The sequence below is a fragment of the Odocoileus virginianus genome, chromosome 23 (genome assembly GCF_023699985.2).
Source record: "Odocoileus virginianus isolate 20LAN1187 ecotype Illinois chromosome 23, Ovbor_1.2, whole genome shotgun sequence".
NCBI classification, from domain to species: domain Eukaryota; kingdom Metazoa; phylum Chordata; class Mammalia; order Artiodactyla; family Cervidae; genus Odocoileus; species Odocoileus virginianus.
The window spans coordinates 11,169,135-11,186,019 of record NC_069696.1 but is presented as its reverse complement, the minus strand read 5'-3'; the positions used below and the strand labels follow the sequence as shown (position 1 = coordinate 11,186,019).

Below are 16,885 nucleotides of genomic sequence, written 5' to 3'. Positions count from 1 at the left end.
AATCGCCTCCCTCTCTTTTTATTTCACTCTTCCATGGGCTTCCCTGGTGGCACAGATAGTAAAGTGTCTGCCTGCAATGCAGGAGACCTGGGTTGGGAAGTCCCTGGAGAGGGAACTGGCTACTCACTCCAGTACTCCTGCCTGGAGAATCCCATGGACAGAAGAGCCTGGGGGGCTACAGGCCACAGGGTCAGAAAGAGTCGAACACAACTGAGTGACTCACACTTTTCTGTGGAATGGGGCTTTTTTTTTCCTTCCCTTTTTCTTGAAATGTTAGGTGAGCGAGTCCTGGTTTATGTAGCCACACTTCAGACCTTTAAGGCTTCCCCTCTGCCTTCTCCCAACCCTGCTGTCCAGAGGGCAGACTCTAGCTTTATTAGCGCATCTTCTCCATGGTTCCCGTCCCTGGATTGCTTGGTTCTTGATCACCCCCGGCTCAGTCATCCCCCCGGACGGGGACTCTGAGGCCAGGAAGGGGGTCAGATGCTGCCTCCTCACAGGGGCCGTGGTGCTGCAGGAGCCATGGGGGCCGGGGCACCACCGGGCAGGGCCGCACACTCCCAAGCCTGGCGCGGGGCTCAGAGCTCGACGGGAAGGCTCCTGGCCAGGCCCCTGGCCACCCAGGATGGCTCAGGGACTGAGTCTGGGGCAGGAGACGGGGCGGGTGGCTGGGAAGAGAAGACTTGGGGACAGGTCATCAGAGAGCCTCAGGCCATTTCCTGGCTCCTGAGTCTTTAACTCAAAGTCATAATTAGCTGTCGTTTTGGTTTTCTTTTTATTTATTTATTTTTGAAATACTTATTTGGCTGTGGGATGGGGGCGGGTCTCGGTCAGCACTCAGGATCGTCGCTGCATCATGTGGATCTTTGCACCACATCCCTAGTTGCAGTGTTGGCTTAGTTGCCCTGAGGCCGGTGGGAACTCAGTTCCCCAACCAGGGATTGAACCTGCCCTTGCAAGGTGGATTCTCAACCACGGGACCACCAAGGAAAAAACCTCCCCTTTTTAACGGGGCTTCTGTCTGTGCACCTGATGCCGCCTGACACCTACCACGGGGGTGCAGGCAAGGGAGGGGAACAGGATCACGGACGTCTGCGAAGATGGTCAATATTTTTATCCTGGCCAGCCAGACTGTTCAGCCTGGGTGCTCAACTTTGACCCTGTAGGGGATGCCTCTGGAGGAAACTTATTTACATAAATGAACAGGCATGGCTGGGTGCCATTAAAACCTACTTTTGGGTCTTAAAATTTGAAATTCATAAATAACTTTCACATGTCACAAAATACCCTTCTTTTGATTTTTTCCCCCAACCACTTACACATGTAAAAATCACTCCTAGCTTTCCTGCATACAGAAACAGGCTGCAGGTAAGAGTCAGCAGGACCTGGAGTGCAGGAGGGCTTCCCAGGCGGCACCAGTGGTAGAGAACCCACTAGCCAACGCAGAGATATAAGATCCCGGGGTCAGGAAGATCCCCTGGAGGAAGGCATGGCAACCCCCTCCAGTCTCCTTGCCTGGAGAATCCCCATGGACAGAGGAGCCTGGCGGGCTACAGTCCATGGGGTTGCAAAGAGTCAGACACAACCAAAGCGACTTAGCACGTACTTAGCACTCACGCATGGAGCGCAGGGGACTCTTCTCCCACAGGCCCCAGAGTTTCGCCAGGAGAGCACCTTCTCCTTTCTGAGAAGCTGGGTTTGGAAGGAGGCCCTTCCCTTGTTGTAAGCTGCACAGCCTTTTTCTCCCTCCATGGACTTGGCCTTCTCTGAGCTCTCCCCCCGGGAAGCCAGGGGGAAGTGAAGGGTGATGGATATCCTGGAGAGCCGAGGTCAGGCAGAGAGTGGGGAGGTCCCCTCCTGGGGGGAGGAGCTGGGTACCCCTTTCAGGCAGGGCTACACCAGGATGTCAAGATGGAAGTCAGGGGGCCAGTGATGGGATGGGGTGCAGTCAGGGAGCCAGGGTGGACAGGGGCAGGGCCAGGAGCACATTTGGGCAGCAGTGACCTCAGCGAACTCACTGTGCAAGCTTTTCTGCGCACCTGCTCTGTCCAGCCTGAGGATACAGCAGCAAATGAGACCGAAACCCCCTCCATGTTGTTTACGCGTCAATGAATCAGGAAGGCAATCGAAAGAAATCTGACACATCCAGGTGTGGACGGACGCGAAGGAGGAAAGGCAGGAGGGCGCACTTTTGTGCAGGCCACGGGGAAGGCTTTTGGGGGCCAGTGACATGGGACCGAGACCCGAATGAGGGCCTCAAGGGAACCCGCCGTGCGGAGGAAGCCGGACGTGCAGAAGCCTCGCCGGTCGAGAAAGCGCAGGCCGGCCTATGTCGCTGGAGGGGGCCGGGGGAGGTCAGGAGGTCGTGGGGGTCAGGCTGTCCAGGGCTCTGGGCTGTGGTGAAGAGACCCTGGAGGGCCTGTGACATGAAGGCGCTCGGTGTGGGTTGGTGGGCTGTGGGGAGCAGGGACTCTCGATGCGGACGTGTCCCGGCTGAGCCCAAGTGGCGGGCGTCTAGCCGGCCCAGAGGAGCCGGGTGCCCCCCGCGCGGTGCGCCTCGTCTCCCTGCCCCTCTCCCTCTCCTCGTCTCCCTCCTCAAGTGCGAGGGCAGCGGGCTGGGGCAGGGCAGGCCCTTCCTTCCCTCCGGGCCGCTTCTCCTTCCTCCCGGGTGGGAGCAGCCCTCACGCCGCGGCCCCAGCTCCGGTGCCTCTGATAAACCTCACCATCTGCAGCTCCGCCGAGACGCTGCCAAGCTTCAGTCTGACAAGCGATACGAGACTTGGAGACACACCTCCGGTTGGCTGTGCGCTCCGTGCCAGCTCTGCAGCTCCCCGCTTTCCCCGCGGGGCCCATATGTGTTGCTTCGGGTTTTTAAAAAAGCACATCGCCTCCCGTCCTCCCGTTTTACCAGGAGAGGTGAATCAGGACTTGGCAGCAGACAAAGTGCTGAGGCTTTTTTCGTTTTTTTTTTTTGGCCTCGGGCACAAGTGCTCTAGTGGCTGGGGCTCCGTGCTCTCAGACAAAGGGGTGGAGCTGAGGGTGGACACGCTCGAGCCGTTTCACCGCAGCCAATGCTGTCCAGGCAGCTCCGGGCTTGGTCTTCTGGGTTTTGAATACTGAGCTCGGTTCAGCCAAGGCCACCTAGTTGGTAGAAGTGGGAGACATGTATACAGTTTAGCACAGGGCTTGGCGCATGACAAAATCCAATGACTATTTATTCAATGATCCTATTACTGTAGCCTTGATTGCACTGAATGTAATCCTTATTGCTCTCAGGGTTGGCTCCAGGGAGGTGTGTTTGCAGACATAGAACACAGCTTCCTCAGTGTGGCTTTCTCCCAAGCAGGTGAAAAGAAGCTGGATTCATTCATTCTTTCGCTCTGCAGAGGCAGCTGCTCTAGACCTATGGGGTGACGTGGTGGGCAGAACCCTGCTCTCAGGGAGCCCACATCCCCGAGGGAGAGACGGGCAGTAAAGACAGACTTGAAATTAGTTGTGAGGAGTACCAAGAAGATGAGGCTGGGCGTGGGATCAGGGGAAGCCTTTTGGATAAGATGACACGTGGACCAACCCCCGAGAAAAGCGAAGGAGGAGCCAGTGGGAGTCTGGGGAGGAAAGTTCCGGGCAGAAGGAGGAGTGAATGTTCCTGAGGCCAGAGGCGCCTGGCTGGCACTCCTGAGGAGCGGCAGGGACTGGGACGAGGCAGGAGAACTGCTAGGAGCCAGTTTGCAGGGCCCTGACCTTGGATCTGGAGGGGTCGGAGCGCCGGGCAGGCAGTGGGCAAATGGGTGTGTGCCCAGCCCTGGATACACAGGACCCCCCCCTGCTGTTGCTGAGCCTCAGCCATGGGTCGGGCGTGGACACTGGGAGCCCAGGTGGGAGGTGGTCCCACCAGCCCAGCCCAGCCTAGCCCAAGGGCGCAAGGTAGAGACACAGGCTGGATCCCGGAAAAGTCATCATGGGAGGGCTGCTGGGCTCTTGGGACTGAGAAGAGAATCTAGCGGGATGGCCCTGCCACAACGCGACAGGTGGAGCCAGTGTCTGCTGGACTCTCAAAGTGGGTGTCCTGACTAAGGCTGAGAGGCGAGGCCAGGGCTGGAGACAGACAGCTGGAGCCATCGGCTGGTTATAAAGGCCACAGGACGGGGCCACCCAGGAGGAAGTGTGGTTAGACAAGCCAGGAGACCCGGGGCCTGAGTCTGTGCGTGACCAGACTTCAGAGGGACCAGCAGGGACCAGACCAAGCCCAAGGTAGAAAGCCAAGTAGAACCCGGGACGGGGTGTGGAAGCTGGGGTGGAAATGTGTGTCCAGAGGACGGGACGCTGAGCTGGGTGGAGGGCTGATGCATGGACAGCAAGATGGGCCCCAGGAACCCCTGGACCTGGCAAAGTCACCACCCCGACAAGGTCACAGTCTCTGTGCGGTGGTGGGGACAGAGCTGATCGGCTGTAGGAGAGACACTGGAGACAGAAAGTGCAGACAGCTCTTCTGGGGGGGATTTCTGCACAAGGGAAGAAGTGGCTAGAGTCACAGGCCAGGCGAGGAGGGAGGTCTCCCTTCTAAGATGGTTCAGGTACGGCACGTCATTGTGTGCGTGAGGGCAGCGGGGTCAGCGTCTGGAGCAGGATGGGACCTGTACCTGGGTGCAGAGGAGGATGGAACCCGGTCCCTGGGTGTGGAGGATGGGACCAATCCCTGGGTGAGAGAAGGACGGGACCTGGTCCCTGGGTGAGAGATCAGGACCCGGTCCCTGGGTGTGGAGGACGGGACCGATCCCTGGGTAAGAGGAGGACAGGAACTGGTCCCTGGGTGTGGAGGACGGGACCGATCCCTGGGTGAGATGAGGAAGGGACCTGGTCCCTAGGTGCAGAAGCACACGGGCTGTGGGTATCCGAAGCACAGGGCGTTGCCTTCCAGTGGCTTCTGTTTTCCCTGTAAGCAAGGAGGAAGGTTATCCGTGATAGAGGAAGGAGGTGGATGGGAAGGGAGGTGAAGAGCAGAGATGGTGGGAAGCGGAGACAAGAATTCCTATGCACCCGCTGCTGGTGGGGTTAGTGTCTCGAGTGAAGGGACCCAGGTAGGGCTCCATGGCCTGTCCTCTCCGGTCACATCGGGCACTTGGAAGAGGCTGTGAGTCGGATTTGGCCAGAGTTAGGGTCTCGCCCAGACAGGAGGAGGCAGGCAGAGGGGACAGGTGGAGCACAAGAGGCAGTGGGTCATTATAAAGATGGAGCATGGCAGGGAGTATAAAGATGGACCGTGAAAGTCGCTCAGTCGTGTCCGACTCTGCGACCCCATGGACTATACAGTCCATGGAATTCTCCAGGCCAGAATACGTGAGTGGGTAGCCTTTCTCTTCTACAGGGGATCTTCCCAGCCCAGGCATTGAACCCAGGTCTCCTGCATTGCAGGTGGATTCTTTACCACCTGAGCCACAAGGGGAGCCCAAAGATGGAGCGTGGTGGGGGGTATAATGATAGAGTGTGGCAGGGGCATAAAGATGGAGCGTGGCGGGGGTATAATGATAGGCAGGGGTATAAAGATGGAGCGTGGCGGGGGTATAATGATAGAGTGTGGCAGGGGTATAAAGATGGAGCGTGGCGGGGGTATAATGATAGAGTGTGGCAGGGGTATAAAGATGGAGCGTGGCGGGGGTATAATGATAGGCAGGGGTATAAAGATGGAGCGTGGTGGGGGTATAATGATAGAGTGTGGCAGGGGCATAAAGATGGAGCGTGGCGGGGGTATAATGATAGGCAGGGGTATAAAGATGGAGCGTGGTGGGGGGTATAATGATAGAGTGTGGCAGGGGCATAAAGATGGAGATGGAGCGTGGCGGGGTTATAATGATAGAGTGTGGCAGGGGTATAAAGATGGAGCGTGGTGGGGGGTATAATGATAGAGTGTGGCAGGGGCATAAAGATGGAGCGTGGCGGGGGGTATAATGATTAGGCAGGGGTATAAAGATGGAGCGTGGCGGGGGGTATAATGATAGAGTGTGGCAGGGGCATAAAGATGGAGCGTGGCGGGGGTATAATGATAGGCAGGGGTATAAAGATGGAGCGTGGCGGGGGGTATAATGATAGAGTGTGGCAGGGTATAAAGATGGAGCGTGGCAGGGGGTATAATGATAGAGTGTGGCAGGGGCATAAAGATGGAGCGTGGCGGGGGGTATAATGATAGAGTGTGGCAGGGGCATAAAGATGGAGCGTGGCTGGGGTATAATGATAGAGTGAAATGATAGGCAGGGGCATAAAGATGGAGCGTGGCAGGGGTATAATGATAGAGTGTGGCAGGGGTATAAAGATGGAGCGTGGTGGGGGTATAATGATAGAGTGTGGCAGGGGCATAAAGATGGAGCGTGGCGGGGGGTATAATGATAGAGTGTGGCAGGGGCATAAAGATGGAGCGTGGCGGGGGTATAATGATAGAGTGTGGCAGGGGCATAAAGATGGAGCGTGGCGGGGGTATAATGATAGGCAGGGGTATAAAGATGGAGCGTGGCGGGGGTATAATGATAGAGTGTGGCAGGGGCATAAAGATGGAGCGTGGCGGGGGTATAATGATAGAGTGTGGCAGGGGCATAAAGATGGAGCGTGGCGGGGGTATAATGATAGAGTGTGGCAGGGGCATAAAGATGGAGCGTGGCGGGGTCATGGAGGGAAGATGGTTGTTGGGGGTCGGCCCTCAGGGAAGGGAGCTGAAAGTTAGGGGCTCCTTTGACATGGGGCTTGGTTTTGGAGCGAAGCACTTATTGGTGACAAGTGCTGAGTGTGAGCAGGGAGGTGACCTCTGGACGGGAGGAGGACACGGAGCTGAGTCAGAGGTCATCATGGAGCTAAGTTAGAGGTCATCACGGAGCTGAGTCAGAGGTCGTCTGTGTGGACAGCACGAACAGTGCTGAGGCAGGCTGGGTGTGAGGGGCTGACATCCTCCGGTCGGGGCCGGGGAGGTGGCAAGCTGACCCAGCCAGGAGGAGCTGGGACGAAGCCATCCCCCTTTCAGCACAGTTGTTTCCTTTCAGGCAGAGGGTCCCTAAGACATTGACCCTGGGGTGGGGGGGCTGCCAGGCGGCTCCTTCAGGTCAAAGGCAGTAAAGGGAGCAGTCAGCGAAGATGTCAAGGAAATTGGGAACAACCCTGTCCATCTTGCAGCCTTCCCTAAAGCCCTTCCCTGCGGTGCACTGGCTCCCCTCTGTGTCCGGGCTGGACTTGGTCTGATCTGGAGCAGGATGTGGTCAGGCCTCCCAGGATCCAGTTGGACCGCACGTTCATCACCCTTCCTGCACAAGCCTGCTCGGAGTACCTTCTCCTCCCAGCTCAGATGCCGCCTCCTGCAGGAAGCCCCCCTGGGGAGCTCCGCTGGAGGTGTTTGTCCTCCTCTGTGAAGACCCACAGCTCCTCCTTTGTCTGTTTCTGGTGTTGGGCTCTTGTTCCCATGGTTCCTATCTTGGGCAATGTTTATTTACATGCCTTCTTGTCTCTGTGGGAGGTGAGGTTTGGGGATGGACTTGACCCATGGACCATGGATGCTGGGGGATGGACCCTCGGCATCACTGTCATCTAACTGGGCGATGACAGGTAACTCATGCAGCCTCATCAGACTCAGCTTTAACTAAAAGTGGGGACACGGTGCTTCCTTTGTGGGGCTCTGTAGGACTCACTCACGCAGTTCTGGGCTTGGCACACGGAGCCCTGATGGCTGTTCCTCTCCTTAATGCAGAAGTAGCTTCGGACCAGCACACAGCCCTGTGTCTCCACGGGGCCTTACCAAATGTCTTTCAGGTCCGCATGCCCAATAAATATGCATTTGCTGAATTTGGGAAAGATTGCTGTAAAACTTTTCCTGTAACGTCTTTTAAAAATTCAGAGGGGTTGAAATATATACTCATATTTTTCTAGCTCCTAGTAAAAATAGTTTGCATATGGCTATGAAAAATAAAAATTGTCCACGTCCAGCTATGCCAGAACTATAGTTTTAAAGTATCAAGTAACAAAAAAGACTTTTCATATGACTCTACAAGGGAATGAATTGTGTATGAGACCTACCACTTTACATCAGAAAGAGTTTTTTCCTCAACTTACTAAGACCATTTATAGAGAAAATTGCTTTGAAAACATTCAAGAAATGGAAAGTGTCCTTTTTTCCATAGATGTGTCATTTTCCAATATCTACGAGTGTGTGTCTTTGGAAACATTTTATTTTACAAGAAGTGTTCAAACAGGTTCATCCTCACAATGTTTTATTACTATCCTGATTTTTAACACTGGATCTTTTGACTTTTCCTAAATCGCTTTTTATATGCAGATTTTCAAAAACATTAAAACCATCATCAAAGCCCTTATGCTCATTGATGTTAACACAACTGGTCTGGTCCAGCCACATGAGCTGAGGAGGGTTCTGGAGACCTTCTGTTTGAAGATGAAAGACGAGGAATACAAAGAGTAAGTAAGCAAAGGTGCGCTGAGACACTGCTCAGTCGAAGCATCAACCAGTTTCAAAATGGGTTCAAATGTCGGGTTTACTGGGTCCGGGCAGCGTCTTCCCTCCCACCTCCTCTGTCTTAACTGTTTTCTTTTTCTTTTTAAAATGGTTCTAACACTGGATTATTTTTCTAATATTTATGTTATTTATTTATGTGACTATGCCAGGTCTCAGTTTCAGCATATGAACTCTTAGTTGCATCATGTGGGATCTAGTTCCCTGGCCAGGGATCGAACCAGGCCCCCTGCATTGGGGGGTGTAGCGTCTTGGCCACCATACCACCAGGGAAGTCCCTGTCTTGACCATTTTTAAAAGAGATACTCAGTCGACATTCCTCCCATGTCCCTGAAGCTCTCCACGCGTTCTCAAAAGTGAGAGCTAACAGTTCACCAGCCCGCCTCGGGTGAGAGTCAGCTGGCCTGCAGCTCTGAACACATCTTGATTATTTGAGCCATCCATCACCAGGGTCTCCCTCCGCCTGCCTGGCACCACGCCCTCCGCCACCCGGGATTCCAGTTCACAGATGACTCCTGCTCCGGGCCCGGGGTTAGGAGAAGAGTGAACATTTCACCATTTATCCTTTGGTTGCTGCGCTGCCTCTTGGCCCTCCATCCTGATGTAGCAACGAAAGCCGACTTTTCCTTTGAGGTCTGTGCTTGCCGAGTTCAGGGCGGGCACAGCAGCAGCGGGGAATACAGGGGCCGCTCCGTGACATTTGAAAGCTGCGGCCACCTGCTCCTGACTCGAGCGCAGTGTGTGGAAGAGGCACGTTTTTTGAGTCTCCAATAAGCTCCACGCTCAATCAGCCAAATGCTCAGATTCTGTGGCTGCCTGACTTTTGAATGGACACCTCTGGAAGGGGAGCCCGTGTGTAACCTCAGTTAAGAGGTCCTTGTCGTCTTCCTGCCTTTCCCCACTTTTCTCAGCACCCTCCAGGCCATTAACAAAAGTACCACGCCTGATTATTTCCCCCTGAGCCTAAGGGTTTCACATCACACTGCAGTTATAAATCGCTAGTAAAATGGGACATTGTGGTTGCTTACGTCGTTTTATTAAATAAAAACGATGTTACCTCTGTTAGGAGAGGAATTTGCTCCCAGAGCAAGGAAGTCTGCAGGGCATGTGACAACAGCCTCACGGACCACGGCAGGGCCTGGAAAGCATGGAGACTTAAAATATGGATATTTCTCAGTCTTTTGAATATTTTCTTCTTCTTTTTCTCTTTATAACCCACCTCAGAATATAAAAGACATAATAGATGTTTTAATTTTTACATCTTTCCGACTGGGAAAATGTCCAGAATAAGATCCAAACAAAACAAATTAAATAATTTTGTGCATGCAATTATAGAACAGAAGCAACACTCTTCTAAAACAGGCAATCAAAATACAAAACAGTGTTTTATTTGACAATAAACCTTGTGTTTGGCACTGCAGTCTCCAACCTAGTAAATCTATAAAAAATGTTACTGTTTCCCCATCTCACAAGTATTGAATAATAAAGAACTCCACAAATTTTTATTTGAGATTTTTTTTTAAGCCTCAAAACAATACTGTTTGTGTGATAAGGCTGGAGGAACTTAACATAATAGAATTGCTTTCCTTTAGAACTGAAATGGGGAAGATCAAAAGTAGACCATTTCTTCAATTGCTTTAATGCTTTTCTTATTGAAGCTGGAGAGAATATAGTCTTTCCTTGAGAAGCTGCTTCAGTATTAGCTTTGCCTTTTCAGTGTTTCAGCAGGAAACAATGCATTTTTGAATCCTTTCTTTTATCTAACAGCTTTCTCTTTAATATCAGCCTTCAGCGTGGGGTGGGGGAGGGGCGCACGGGGAAGTAGGCGTGGTCTGGGCTTTGAAGCCAGGCTTGCTTGGGGTCTGGTCTGTGTCTGCCCTCCCTTGCCTCCTGGGCCTCTCTGAGATTCAGCTTTCTCTCAAAGAGACGGGACTCTGGAGCCTGCCTCTCCAGGATGGAGGACGTAGAGGAAAGTGCAAAGTGTGCCTGCCATGTGCCTGGCACGTAGTAGGTGCTCGTTTCACAGCGATAATCTCATTCTCATGAAGACTCCCAGGGGTGCCCTCTACTCTCTGAGAAATAGCTCTCTTGAGGCTGCAGAACACCATCGAGCCTGTGAAAACGAGAACTGGGGGAGACGATCATTGCCAGGTTCTATGCTTGGCCCAACTGTCCTGAGACCTGCGGGGTTTTCTCTTCCTTCCCCATCTCACACCCCTCTACTGTCCTGTGCACCGCCCTGCAGGACAAAATATTTGAATCCGGGTAAAATCATTTTTGTTACCTTGAAAAACAAAGAAACAAACAAACTCACTTGGTCAGCCTGCTGCCTGGGCAGATGAATGCAGCCCAAGGCGCAATTGTAGGTGGTGATGCTGAAGAGGTTTATGTGTCCATTGGCACCGTTTCCTTTGTCCCTGAAGGCAGTCTTCCCACGTGGCTGTCTTGCCCTGGGCATCTGCACACGTGTGACTTCTCCCGCCTGCAGATCAGGTCCCTGGGAAAATGGCCTTTGTTGCTGCATCTTGGGAATGGGTCTGACTTGGGATTGGGAATGCCTTGATTCTTGTTTTTAAAAAAAGAAAAGGCTTTTGAGATACTGCATCCTCGGGAAGTGCCGAGGCTTCATTTTTGAATGGTATCTGTAGGAAATATTACCAAGGGCTTGTGTCTGCCTGTTCTCAGCGACCGTGTAGCGGGTATTACGAACGCTGGTGGGCAGAACTTTAGGAAAGGTCAGGACCCTCTTGAGCCAGTACCAGTTGGAAGGAATGCTGAGTTTTCACAGGAATCGGGAGAGCTGGTGACAGGGTTTTTTTTTTATTAGGATGCTGACATTTTCCTGGAGCGGCAGAGCAGCGGAGACTTTCTGCAGGACAGCAACTCGGAAAAGAGCCCATCAGGGCCACCTTCTGGGTTCTTGTGCTGACAGCTAATGTTTGCCAGGCAGAGCCTATGGATGAAAGACGGAGCTATTTAGGGAGTCTCAGTGTTAGCATCTGGCAGCTATCATATCTCAAGATAATTTTTCTTACTAGGACAATAGGCAGGATTCACCAAAGTGGAAAAAAAAAAGGTATGCATTGAAATGAATACACGACATTATTCTTTGTTAAATTTGGAAAACAGAAAAATAACAAATACTTTAAGTGATAATTACTAAATTTTTTAGAAAGCAGCATGAAATTAGATAATTATAGAAACCAACGCATATGGAGACAATATAACCAAACATTTAAAAACTGTCAATTTTTTTATAAATGTAATAATGCAGAAATTATCTAGAAAACCATTTATCAAGTGGCAGATTTGAATAATAGAAATTTCATTTTGGAAAGAAAAAAGAAAAGAATCCAAACATTCCATTTATCTTGACTTTAAAAAAAGAGTGTCTCTGTATATTTCAGGAAGAGACATTGCTTAAGTGTTTCAAAAATTTCTCTTCCTATACATCCAAGTCCTAGAATGCTCCAAGAAACGCTCCCCCCTCCCACCTTTAACTGCTTTAAAATGATATGCCATCCCTGGCATGGCTTCTCTCTGTGAAATGATGTACTTGGTCAAGAAAGTGGGATGTGTTCTGTCCTCCCCCAGCTCTAGATTTGTCTGGTTATAGAAATCCTGTGCTGACTCATGGCCCAGATCCATCCCCCACCAATTATTAAAGGAAATGGGGCCTGCTTTTGCTGTCTGAGTGCAGAGGTGCCCCTCACCCACTCCCGCCAGAGAGGGGAGAGGGCCCTAAGGGTGCAGGTAAGGGCGTTCCTTTCATGGGTCCTAAGGCATTCCTGTCCAGTCATACCGATACACAGCCCTCTGGGGGCAGAGTGATGAGCTCTCCCCCCTGCCAAATATCCGCATTTTATTTATTTAATTTATTTTTAAATTGAGGCATAGTTGATTATGCTAGTTTCAGGGGTATTTGCATTTTAAAAATCTTACAGTAACATTTGCTAGGGTTTGCTTCTATTTTCTAGCTCTAGCTGGAGAAACGCGTTAAAATTAATGCCAGCCCCAGCGTAAAAGTACCTCAGTAACAAACCTTCATTTAGATGCTCTGTATCATAATTTCTGAATACTAATGAATGTTTCTATTTTAGGTTTGCGGAATACTACAATATTGATAAAGATGCTGCAGTGGATTATAAGGTTTTCTTGAAGAACCTTAGTTCAAACAATGACTTGAACCTTAAATATAATATGGGAAGTCAAGGTCAGTATTTTTAAAGCACACAGCTAAAGATTTCAGTATCCTTTGGCGTGGTAATTCCTTGTCCATGACTCTGTCCTGAGGAAGTGCTATAAAACATGGAAAATATGTTATCCACCAAGACAGGCATGGTATCCTTATTTGTAAGATAACATAGATGTCTGGCAACAGGGAAGGGGTTAAGTGAGTCACAGCTTATCCACATGGTAAATTGTGCAGCCGCAAGCAATGATCTTCACAAAGTTATAACTTGGCAAAATGTATGTGGGATATCAGTAAATGATTAGAAAGGAACTCTGAACCATGGATTGTCTTTTAAGTGGTACATCTCTGGGTATTTGATTCTTTCTGCTACCTCTGTATTTTCAAAAATTACTGATAGTGAACATGTAACTACTCTTTTAATAATGGGACAAATCTTGATACAAAAGGGGAAATGGTTGAGTAGTCAGTGTGGTTGTACCAGACAGTTAAGGCCAGGCTCACATAGGCATACAGCCTTGAGAAGGAAAAGCTTTCCTCGTGCTGGTGGAAGTCCCAGCCTCTGGCACGTGATGCCTGGGGTTGCACAGTTGTGCAGAGAGCAGGGGTCCAGCTCCTCCAGGCTGGACATATGAAGCATACAGCAGGAGGTGCTCCCTTCCCGGCTCTAGGTTGTTTGAAGAAGCAGTTTTCTTGCCTCAGGCGTTGGCCATGTGGGACCGGCTCATTCAAGATGGGTTGTCACTGTCTGGGATCAGCACACGTGATTGCAGCAAATATGCATGGACTACCTTCTCTGATTCCCTGATCTGCCTGGCTAGCAAGCTTAAAAAAAACTTTAAATTCTCAGATTTCAGCCCAGTTTCACTAACCGAGATGGCGAATAGCAGACCCCAGGACTCTTACTTTTCAAAGCCTTACTAGTTTGGGGAATTACTAGCAATATGACCTGCCAAGAACCCTATCATCCTTTACATTGTGTTAGCTCACCTGCAAGTCACTGTACTAATAGGCCCTTCACTGAGTACAAAGCCAAGTAAAATACTCTTGACTTTAAGAAGTGTGTGTGTGTGTGTGTGTGTGTGTGTGTGTGTGTGTTTGTAGGTATGTGTACGTATATATATGTGTGTGTGTGTGTGTGTTAATAGGACTAGTCCTATTAATATTTTAAGAAGATGGATAAGATAAAGCATATCACATAAAATAATCTTTAAAAAACATCTATTTATTGTGCTCTGTGTAGTTACTTTATAAACCTTAACTTTCAATTTTATTTTTCTCAACAGCTTTGTGAGGTGGGTATTATTATCCCATATCTTAAGAGGAGAAAACTTGGACTCAAGGGTGTTAAATGAATTTCCCGAAGTGACATAGCTAGTTTGTGGTAGAGTCAAGATTTGAGCTGTTAAGCTCCAACTCTTTTCAGTGCCTGACTCTTTGCGACCCTGTGGACTATACGGTCCATGGATTCTCCAGCCCAGAATCCTGGAGTGGATAGCCATTCCCTTCTCCAGAGGATCGTCCCAACCCAGGGATAGAACCCAGGTCTCCCGCATTGCAGGCGGATTCTTCACCAGCTGAGCCAGCAGGGAAGCCCAAGAATGCTGGAGTGGGGAGCCTAGCCCTTCTCCAGCGGATCTTCCTGACCCAAGAATCAAACTGGTGTCTCCGGCATTGCAGGCGGATTCTTTACCAGCTCGCTACCAGGGAACCACTCAGTTCCAAAACAAACTATTTAAATGCCTACAAGAGAAAAACAAAGTGTCATGGCGTTCATGGGAGGAAGAAGGATGTCTGATTAAGGGGGCACTTTTACAGGACTGGGGTTCACAGGATGCGTGTGATGAACACCAGGGGAGTGAGCACTCTGGGCTAAGGGCCCTTGGGGGTGACATGTTTGGCAGAAGCCTGGGGCTGTGCACACTTAGCTCAAGTGGGATAGGAGGTGGGATCTAGCCTGATTATAGAGCATGTTCGTCACCAGTAGGTTTATGTACCTAACTCGGTGATCACAGTAATCGACCTCACCTACAGAGTGTTTGTTCAGGGCCAGCCAGCAGGCTGGACATGCTCCTGTGCTGGGTCTTTTCGTATTTCCTGCAGCCCTGGTAGGCAGGCACTGATGTGGATGAGTAACAAGTTGAAAGAAACAACCAAACCATTCCTACCACCCAGGAATAACCACTGTCAGCATTATTCCTGGCATCTGTCCATACCTCAATACGGAAAGGAGAGACGGCTTTCTAATCCTAGTAATGTTATACGTCTTTGAATAAAGCTTCTGTTCCAGTTTTCAGATTCATTTCGATGATACAAACTATCCCTTTGTCAAATGGTTTTGCTCTTCTCTATTGAATACATTCTCTTGAAATGCTTTATTCTCTTTGTCTTCTTCCTCTGTATACATAAGGATCATCTTAGGTCTTTTAGCTACCTCTGTAATTTGATTTTCACTAAGAACCATGTTGCTAAGTCTACTTTATTTATTGGATAATACTATTTCCTTTGGCCTACTATATTGTTTTCCTCTCTCACTGTTTTATTATCTTCTTACTGAACTCTTGTTTTAATGAATTTGTGTTCTTATTAAAATGTTCTGTAAGTAATTCTGTACTTGAATTATGTTTTCTTCCAAGGTGGGATCCTTGATTTTTTGCATTATATTCCTCTTCTTCTTTATCTATCCACCAGCCCCTTCCCCTAACTTTTTTCCTATAGAGTTTGTGTCAAAAGAAATTTGGATTGATTGAGCATATTTATTCCATTATATTAATACATCTTCAGCTAATTTCAAATAATATAGTAATTCACATGAAGGGCTTCCCTGGTGGCCCAGGGGGCAATACAGGAGGCACAGGTTCAATCCTTGGGTTGGGAAGATCCCCTGGAGGAGGAAATGGCAACCCATTCCAGTATTCTTGTCTGAGAGATCCCATGGACAGAGAAGCCTGACCGGCTACAGTCTGTCGGACTGCAAAACTGTCGGACGTGACTTAATGGCCAAATAACAACAAAAAACAGCTCACATGAATTACAAGAACTTTAAGCAGCATTATCTGAATTCTTCTCTCCTTTGTTATTGCTGTTATATATCATACTTTACATACACTGTAAACACAGGCAAACCGTGCAGCTAGGTCAAAAAGGGGGAAAAAAAGCAAAACCAAAAGACTCCTCTGAAACCCAGGGTACATTTCTCAGCTTCTATTGTTCTGAGATTTCCTGTCTGTTCATTCATTAGTAGTATATTGTCCTTCATATTCTCAAACACTGTTACTTTAACATTTTAAAATACTTAAAATTTTTTTTATCTGGTAATTCCAACATCTAGATCATTTCATGATTTGGTCTTTACTGATTTCCTTTTAAAAAATGTGGATCATAGTGTCCTATGGTTTTTTGTTTGTTTTTTGTCTGTGTCTAGTAATTTTGGAAATTATCCTAGATATAGTAAATTTTGCCTTGTAGAGACTTATGAATTCTATTATGTTCCTCTGAAGAACTTAAATTTTTGTTTTAGTAGCCAGTTTACCTTAGTAGAAGACTAAACTCTGTCTTCCCTGAGGGGGTTAACATGTGAAATATTTGTTCTGCTGTTTCGCCCTTCACTGGGCATCTCGTTTTCTACTTTGCACATCTGTAGTTTCTGGTGTTAGCCAGAGATTTTGGCAGGTTTTATTCATAGGCTTTGGAGATCCTCTCCTCTCCTTTTTTCCTTTATTTTGTGCTTTCCCTCCTTACTTTCCAGTCACTGTGATAGTCCTGAATTCTCTTTGTTTGATTCCTAAAACCAGAAAGATCCTGGATTTATATCCAAACTCTAGCCACTTAGCATAATGTTCCAGCCAAGGCCTGCCCTCAGGCAAAAGGCCAAGGAAACAAGAAACTCTATGAGTTATTTTTCCATTTCTCCAAGTGTTGACTCCAGTTTATGTCATTTGCTTTCCAATACCTTCAGAGAGTTTTTTGTATATATTTTGGCCAAAGTTTGTCATTGTTGTCTGCTGGGAGGGTTGCTTCAGTGTGAGCCAATCCACCACGACCAGAAGCAAAACTTTCTGGCTGCCCATATTAAGTTTCTCCTTGCTTCAGTTTATCATAGTGTAAATTTTGGGGGGAAAATCGGAAGGGGGCAGTACAAATGCATAGGTAAAATTTTATGTTAAATTTATTTATAAATTTATATTTTATAT

At 49.0% G+C, this 16,885-nt stretch overlaps 1 protein-coding gene across 4 annotated transcripts in view; it reads left to right on the top strand.

Moving 5' to 3' along the window:
• Nucleotides 1-16,885, top strand: part of EFCAB6 (EF-hand calcium binding domain 6) — a 241,475-nt gene that overhangs the window by 64,054 nt on the left and 160,536 nt on the right. For 3 of the 4 annotated variants that reach the window (XM_070453475.1, XM_070453474.1, XM_070453473.1), the window contains 2 exons: nt 8,309-8,445; nt 12,601-12,713. In XM_070453475.1, coding sequence (XP_070309576.1) covers nt 8,309-8,445; nt 12,601-12,713 — 250 coding nt within the window. Of the gene's footprint in view, nt 1-8,308; nt 8,446-11,327; nt 11,577-12,600; nt 12,714-16,885 lie in introns of those variants that run through there. The other variant, XM_070453476.1, reaches the window with a different exon arrangement.